The sequence below is a fragment of the Canis aureus genome, chromosome 38 (assembly GCF_053574225.1).
Source record: "Canis aureus isolate CA01 chromosome 38, VMU_Caureus_v.1.0, whole genome shotgun sequence".
NCBI classification, from domain to species: domain Eukaryota; kingdom Metazoa; phylum Chordata; class Mammalia; order Carnivora; family Canidae; genus Canis; species Canis aureus.
The window spans coordinates 2,653,674-2,661,045 of NC_135648.1; the positions used below are offsets into that span (position 1 = coordinate 2,653,674).

The 7,372-nt window shown below is 62.2% G+C and overlaps 1 protein-coding gene across 1 annotated transcript; it reads left to right on the forward strand.

Annotated features, from left to right (window-relative positions):
* Positions 1-12: 12 nt before the first annotated feature.
* USP21 (ubiquitin specific peptidase 21) lies at positions 13-6,954 on the forward strand. The gene is made up of 13 exons (XM_077886963.1): positions 13-213; positions 974-1,594; positions 2,385-2,444; positions 2,627-2,747; positions 2,958-3,069; positions 3,266-3,421; positions 4,133-4,197; positions 4,452-4,555; positions 4,757-4,843; positions 5,126-5,204; positions 5,431-5,538; positions 5,624-5,738; positions 6,599-6,954. The coding sequence occupies exons 2-13, from the start codon at positions 995-997 to the stop codon at positions 6,687-6,689; spliced, it is 1,698 nt and encodes a 565-aa protein (XP_077743089.1). The 5' UTR covers positions 13-213; positions 974-994; the 3' UTR covers positions 6,690-6,954.
* The last annotated feature ends 418 nt before the right edge of the window (positions 6,955-7,372 follow it).

Here is a 7,372-nt window from a genome sequence, read left to right on the forward strand (position 1 = left end):
GCAGGCGCCGTGAGAGGCGGTGAAGCCGGCGGCCGGTGGCCGGGCGGGACCAACAAAGATGGCGGCGGCCCCTGCGGCGGGACGGACCTGGGCATCGGCTGCGGCCACGGCTGCAGCCCGGCCCTCGGGGGGGCTGCACGGGGGGAGCAGGGGGTGGCCCTGAGCTGGGGCTCGGCCCCAGCTGGGCTCCCCCGCCGCCTCACCGGGGGACAGGTACGGGCCGGGGCGCTGGGGCTGGGGCGGGGGGGGCGCGGGGAGACGGCCCGGGACCCCAGAGGACGCCGTCCGCACCGGCGGGGCGCGGGGGGCCGCGCAGGCCCGGGGGAGCCGGCCTGGAGGGACAGCATCCTCGGGCCGCAGGGGATACGCCGCCGACCCCGCAGCCAATCAGCGGCCTCGGCCTTCTGCCCTCGAGGGGGGCGGACCCGGCTGAAGCCTGCGGCGGTGGGAGAGGTGCGGAGATCCGGGTCGGGGAGTAGTTTGTGCCCCCCCCGTCCCCCCGACACCTCGTGGGCGCCCAGGGCTGGGGGGGAGGGCCTGGCAAGCCGCTGGGTCTGGCGGCTTCGTTTGCAGCCCGGAGGGGCGGGGGGTGGGGGGCGGGGTGCCCCTTCCCGGCACCTCCCCACGTCCACGCCGTGTTTGCCCCGAGGTTCTGAGTGACCCGGGGCACCCCCCGCTTGAGCAGCCGGGTGCGGGGCCCTTGGGAGCCTTGGATGGTGAAGAGGCCGAGATGGAGACTCTCCTCGGCTTTCCAGCCCAGCTGCTCCTGCAGGAGGGGCGTTCCGGATGCCTCGGAGCCGCGGGCTGCTGTCACCGCGTCCTTTCCTCGGTGGATACTAAGTATCTGCTGTGCGGAAACACCACGCCCGGCACCGGGACGCTAACTGAGAGAGATGTGCTTCCTCCCCCCAGTGCGGGTGCAAGCTAGTTGGTGCCTCCATGTTCACACGCTGACCCTCTCTTCTCCTCCCAGGTCCAGCCTGTGGTGTCCACGATGCCCCAGGCCTCTGAGCACCGCCTGGGCCGGACCCGAGAGCCACCCGTTAATGTCCAGCCACGAGTGGGATCCAAGCTACCATTTGCCCCGAGGGCCCGAAGCAAGGAGCGCCGAAACCCAGCCCCTGGGCCGAACCCCATGTTAAGACCTCTGCCTCCCCGGCCAGGTCCCCCCGAGGAACGGCTCAAGAAACTGGAGCTGGGACGGGGCCGGACCTCAGGTCCTCGTCCCCGAGGACCCCTCCGGGCAGATCATGGAGTTCCCCTGCCTGGCTCACCACCCCCAACTGTGGCTCTGCCTCTCCCTTCCAGGACCAACCTAGCTCGTTCCAAGTCTGTGAGCAGTGGGGACTTGCGTCCTATGGGGATTGCCTTGGGAGGGCATCGTGGTGCTGGAGAGCTAGGGGCCGCGCTGAGCCGCCTGGCGCTCCGGCCTGAGCCTCCCACCCTGAGACGGAGCGCCTCTCTCCGCCGCCTCGGGGGCTTTCCTGGTCCTCCCACCTTGCTCAGTATACGGACGGAGCCCCCTACTTCCCATGGCTCCTTCCACGTCATATCTGCCCGGCCCTCTGAGTCTTTCTACTCCGATGACAAAATGGTGAGGACTCGCCAGCACACGTGGCCTTCCAAGCCCGTGTTCCTCTCTGCCTCCAGCTTTCTTGCCATCACGTGGCTTTCTTTTCCCTCTTTTCCCCAATCCCTCATTACAGCAGCTGGGACTCTCCTCTCCCTCACTTAAGTACCACTGCTCCTTATAGACCTTTTTCGGGTTTTCTGTGACTCCCTAGCATGGTGTGCCATTTCGGTCCCCAGGGATTTAATCCAGCCATTGCAGATTCTTCTCTGGGTCCCCAGGGCCCTTACTCTCCCTTGCTTCACCTTCTCTCCTAGGACGCTGCCTAGGCCTAATTAATCTCTGGAGCTGATGAGGGGCGGGGCTCAGAATATCTGAGTTAGTGTGGTTGCCCATTTCCCGAGCCAAGTGAGCTTAGGTTGATTGCAGTTGGAGCCATCAGGAGAGGGTTCAGGAAGGGGCCACGGGGGCAGGACGGGGCTTTGGGGGAAGCAAGGTGGGTGTGGGGAGCAGCTGGGCAGCCATGCCAGTGCTTGGGGAGCTGCCCCAGGAGCTGCAGCGCCGGCTAGCTGGGCAGAGGAGTAAGTGGGGAACAGGCGGGACAGCCATGGCCGAGTCTGTGGTACACTCAGCTGTGATGGGCTTACTGCTCATGGCCAGTGAGGTAGGGAGCCCCCAGTACCCTGTGAGGGAAGGAGGGTGGAGTTTGAGGGTGAAGGACGGGGATGGGGAAGCAGTGGGCAGCATGCTGTAGAAAGGTTAAAATGCCAGGTGGGATACATGGGAACCTGCTGACTCTACTCTGACCTTCCAGGCTCATCACACACTGCTTCTGGGCTCTGGTCACGTTGGCCTCCGAAATCTGGGGAACACGGTGAGAGCCTTTCTCCTGTCCGGCATTTCTAAAAGGAATGTGAAATGGTGCTGGGGGCAGGGTGCTGACTTTCAGAAGGTGGGGAAGGTGGGGAAGATGGGAAAGGAGAGCACTGAAGCTCTTCTAGGCTTCCGGTCAGTCCCTGGTCTACAGAAATAACGGCGGTGTCTCCTGCTCCCCAGTGCTTCCTGAATGCAGTGCTACAGTGTTTGAGCAGCACTCGGCCTCTTCGGGACTTCTGTCTGCGAAGGGACTTCCGGCAAGAGGTGCCTGGAGGGGGTCGAGCCCAAGAGCTCACTGAAGGTGCAGCAGCCACTCCTGCTCCCACCTTTCCAGTTCTCTCCCCAACCTCTGGGTCCATCTGCCAGCCCCGGCAGCCCCGACCCTTGAGTCTGGGAGTTGTATCTTTTTGCTGGTGCCTGCTTCCCTAGAGGTTGTCTTCTGCCCTCTGAGCCTCCTGTGGCTTGCCTCTTCCAGTCATTAACTCCTCTTTCCCCACACCCACCCCAACAGCCTTTGCCGATGTGATTGGTGCCCTGTGGCACCCTGACTCCTGTGAAGCTGTGAATCCTACTCGATTCCGAGCTGTCTTCCAGAAATACGTTCCCTCCTTCTCTGGATACAGGTGGGAGAGCTAGAGGGTATGACATTTCTCTGTGGCCACATCTGGGGGTTGGACCAAGCAGAGGCCCTGGCACCATTGTTCTGAGCCTTCAGACGTGCTTGATCCAGGAAGTAGGGACCGATGTCTGGGCAGGAGATACTGTCTGTGGACCAGGGGCGGGGGCTGTCAGTTGCCCACACTCTGTTTCTGGCTGTAGCCAGCAGGATGCCCAAGAGTTCCTGAAGCTCCTCATGGAGCGGCTGCACCTTGAAATCAACCGGCGGGGCCGCCGGGCTCCACCCATCCTGGCCAGCAGTCCAGCTCCCGCCCAGCCCCGTCGCGGAGGAGCTCTGCTAGAAGAACCTGAGTTGAGGTAAAGTCACTTTCTCTCCCTTGTGTTCCCGGTAGTTTCTCAGCAGCCACTGTCCTTCATAGAACTGAGCTCATCAAGACAGGCTGTAGGGTCCAGGGAAACACCCAGTCTAGAAAATGGTTTGAGAAGCCGTGCAGAAGTCCGAGGAAGGAGGCCAAGGGGTGCAGATGGCGGCAGAGGCTAGTGCTAGGGGTGTCCCCGGGCTGAGGGGAGGAGAGCTCATTTTCAGCCCGGTACATACAGCGTTTAAAGCCAGGTCAAGTCAGCTGTTCCCTGCCTGTGTTCCTTCCTTTCCCTCTCGCCTTGGGTTTCCCCAGAAAGTCTTCTAAAGCAGTACTCCTTTTTTTGTTGTTAAGATTTTATTCACTTATTTTAGAGACAGTGATGAGAGAGAGAGAGAGAGAGACCATGGACAAGCAGAGGGGAAGGGCAGATGGAGAGGGAGAAGCAGGCTCTCCACCAAGTAGGGAGCCTGATGTGGGGTTCAATCCCAGGACCCTGTGATCATGACCCGAGCGGAAGGCGGACACTTAACCAACTGAGCCACCCAGGTGCCCCTAAAGCGTTACTCCTAGGACACTTCTTTGAAATGTAGAGAAGGAGCTGGGGTATGGGTGGAATGCAGGGCTGTGTGGGTCATTGCTGTGGTGTTGGGGATGCCCAGTGTTCCCCTGTCTCATGGGTGCTCCCCACTTCCTTGATCTGAGGTAGTGATGATGACAGAGCCAACCTAATGTGGAAGCGTTACCTGGAGCGAGAAGACAGCAAGATTGTGGGTACGGAGCGGACAAAGCCCTGCGGGATGATTAGTGAGGGGGGGCATTGCAGGCTTGGGAGAATTGACACTGTGAGGGGTGTGGGGGCAAGGCCAGACGATGGAAGTGTGGACAGGCTTTGTTAGGGGTTTGTTAGGAGCGCGGGCGTTAGGAAGGGAAGTGTCGGGCAGAGCCGTGGGAAGAGAGGGGAACCCAAGGAAGCATCTCGGGCTCCCCACAGTGACTGTTTCTCCTGCCTCTTCGCTTCTGTCTAGACCTGTTTGTGGGCCAGTTGAAAAGTTGTCTCAAGTGCCAGGCCTGTGGGTATCGCTCCACGACCTTCGAGGTTTTTTGTGACCTGTCCCTGCCCATCCCCAAGGTGGGATTCCAGAGGATTCCTGGGGTGGATGGGACATGGGTTCTGCAACCCATCCCTACCCACCCCCCCACCCCACCCCCAGCGTGGGAGGGAACCCTGCGGGTCTCTGGAATACAACTGAAGCCTGGACTGATTAAGAAGAGTTGCAGAAGGAAATTCAGAACATGCTGACCTTTCATTCCCGTCCCCCCCGCCCCCCAGAAAGGATTTGCCGGGGGCAAGGTGTCTCTGCGGGATTGTTTCAGCCTGTTCACCAAGGAAGAAGAGCTAGAGTCCGAGAATGCTCCAGTATGTGCGGTTTCACAGGGATGCAGTAAGGGTGGGAGGCCTGCCGGGGGAGGGGGTGCCATATGGGTAAAAGGGGGTGCATGGTGCTTGGTATGGGGCACGGTATCCGTACTTCTTGGTGTGTGTTGGAGTCTCAGATACGTCCTAGTAATCCTCGGGCGAAGGGCAGTGGCCCAGGGGATGCAGAAGTGATGGGGAGCATAGTGACTGTGAGTCGGGGTGTCAGAAAAGCTGATTGACGTGAGGGGCACATTCACACGGTGTTATCTGCCGTTTACTCAGGTGTGTGACCGGTGTCGGCAGAAAACGCGAAGTACCAAAAAGTTGACCGTACAAAGATTCCCCCGAATCCTCGTGCTTCGTATCCTAACCTTCAAATTCTTATTTCTCCCATCCGTTCCCCCTGCATGTGCCCGGTCTGCAGAGGCTGGACATTTGGGAATTGAATTTCCCTTAGGAAAAGTCTGCCGCTCCACCTCACCCCAATGTGCCCCCGGGTGCCTTCCGAGAGGTGAGGGGACGGCATCCAAGACCTCAGCCCCTTCAGAGGCCCTCTGCCCCCCGGATGCTCCTTAACTAGGGCTTAGATCTTAATCGCTTTTCCGCCTCCCGAGGCTCCATCAAGAAAAGTTCGGTAGGTGTAGACTTCCCGCTGCAGCGACTGAGCCTGGGGGATTTTGCCAGCGACAAAGCCGGTGAGTGTGGAAGGGGAGGTCTGGCGAGCTGGGGAGTGGGGGGCACGGCCGTGATGGTGGGGTTCCATCCACTCCAACGCCGCAGGAAGCCCCGTGTACCAGCTGTACGCCCTCTGCAACCACTCGGGCAGCGTCCACTACGGCCACTATACAGCCCTGTGCAGATGCCAGACTGGTTGGCATGTCTACAACGACTCTCGGTGAGCACAGCCTCCTCGGGTTCCTGCCCGATCTGCTCCCGCAGCTCCCGCAGCCCCTGCAGCCCCAGGGAGAGCAGTGCTCTTCCTAAGACGGGAGCTTGGGTTTGTGGGAGAAGGGAGTAGCCTTGGGGAGGAGGGAGTAGTGGTGGACAGGAGGGAGTAGCCGTGGGCAGGAGGGAGTAGCCGTGGGGAGGAGGGAGTAGCCGTGGGGAGGAGGGAGTAGTGGTGGACAGGAGGGAGTAGCTGTGGGCAGGAGGGAGTAGCCGTGGGGAGGAGGGAGTAGTGGTGGACAGGAGGGAGTAGCCGTGGGCAGGAGGGAGTAGCCGTGGGGAGGAGGGAGTAGTGGTGGACAGGAGGGAGTAGCCGTGGGCAGGAGGGAGTAGCCGTGGGGAGGAGGGAGTAGTGGTGGACAGGAGGGAGTAGCCGTGGGCAGGAGGGAGTAGCCGTGGGGAGGAGGGAGTCGTGGTGGACAGGAGGGAGTAGCCGTGGGGAGGAGGGAGTAGCCGTGGGGAGGAGGGAGTAGTGGTGGACAGGAGGGAGTAGCTGTGGGCAGGAGGGAGTAGCCGTGGGGAGGAGGGAGTAGTGGTGGACAGGAGGGAGTAGCCGTGGGGAGGAGGGAGTAGTGGTGGACAGGAGGGAGTAGCTGTGGGCAGGAGGGAGTAGCCGTGGGGAGGAGGGAGTAGTGGTGGACAGGAGGGAGTAGCTGTGGGCAGGAGGGAGTAGCCGTGGGGAGGAGGGAGTAGTGGTGGACAGGAGGGAGTAGCTGTGGGCAGGAGGGAGTAGCCGTGGGCAGGAGGGAGTAGCCGTGGGCAGGAGGGAGTAGCCAGGGTGATCAGAGCCCGCCGCTCCCTTCTTCCCAGAGTGTCCCCCGTCAGTGAAAACCAGGTGGCGTCCAGCGAGGGCTACGTGCTGTTCTACCAACTGATGCAGGAGCCGCCCCGGTGCCTGTGACCAGCCCTCTCAGCCCCGGCACCTGTGAAGCCCTTTCGAGACCCCGAAGCCCCATTTACCTCAGAGACGTCTATTTTTGTGTCTTTTTAATCGGGGAGGGGGGAGGCGGTGGTTGTAGCTCCCATTATTTTTTTTATTAAGAAGCACCCCTCCACCCGGAGGCTCCCCGGTCTCCCAGCCCCATGTACAGAGCCCCCCGGGCCCCGCCCGTGTACAGCCCCCAGGCCCTCCGCAATCTCACTTTTTGTGAATAAATTTATTAAGAAAAAAGTGATGCTCTTATTTGTATTTGTGCCGGGCGGCTGCACAGGTCCCCCCGGGGCCCAGTCCCTCTCTGGCCGGATGGGGGCGCTCCCGGGCCGGGCGGACGCTCGCGGGCAGCGGAGGGCGGGGCGGGGCGGGGCGGGGGGTGCGGGGGGCGGCCCGGAGGCCGGAGGCGGCCCGGCGCGCCACTGCTGCCCGGAGGGGTGGCCCCGGGGGGGAGGCACCGCGGACCCCTGTTGACAAGCACGGGGCGCGTTGCCGGGCGGCCCCGGCTCCCGCAGGCCCGGGCCGTTGCTAACATCAAGGCGCTGTTTACGGCGCCGCCTCCCCACGGAGCGGCCCCAGGGTCCCCACCTGCTCTCCCTGCCCCAGCGCTCGCGGGGCCTCCCCCAGGGCCGCCCACGCGCTCCCGCTCCCGC

Excerpts from the sequence above, each read along its gene's own strand:
- USP21 (XM_077886963.1), top strand. The coding sequence starts at position 995 with ATGCCCCAGGCCTCTGAGCACCGCCTGGGCCGGACCCGAGAGCCACCC. Across the intron at positions 4,556-4,756 it reads TGTCCCTGCCCATCCCCAAG|AAAGGATTTGCCGGGGGCAA; the intron begins GTGGGATTCCAG and ends CCCGCCCCCCAG. Across the intron at positions 5,205-5,430 it reads CCCCCGAATCCTCGTGCTTC|ATCTTAATCGCTTTTCCGCC; the intron begins GTATCCTAACCT and ends ACTAGGGCTTAG.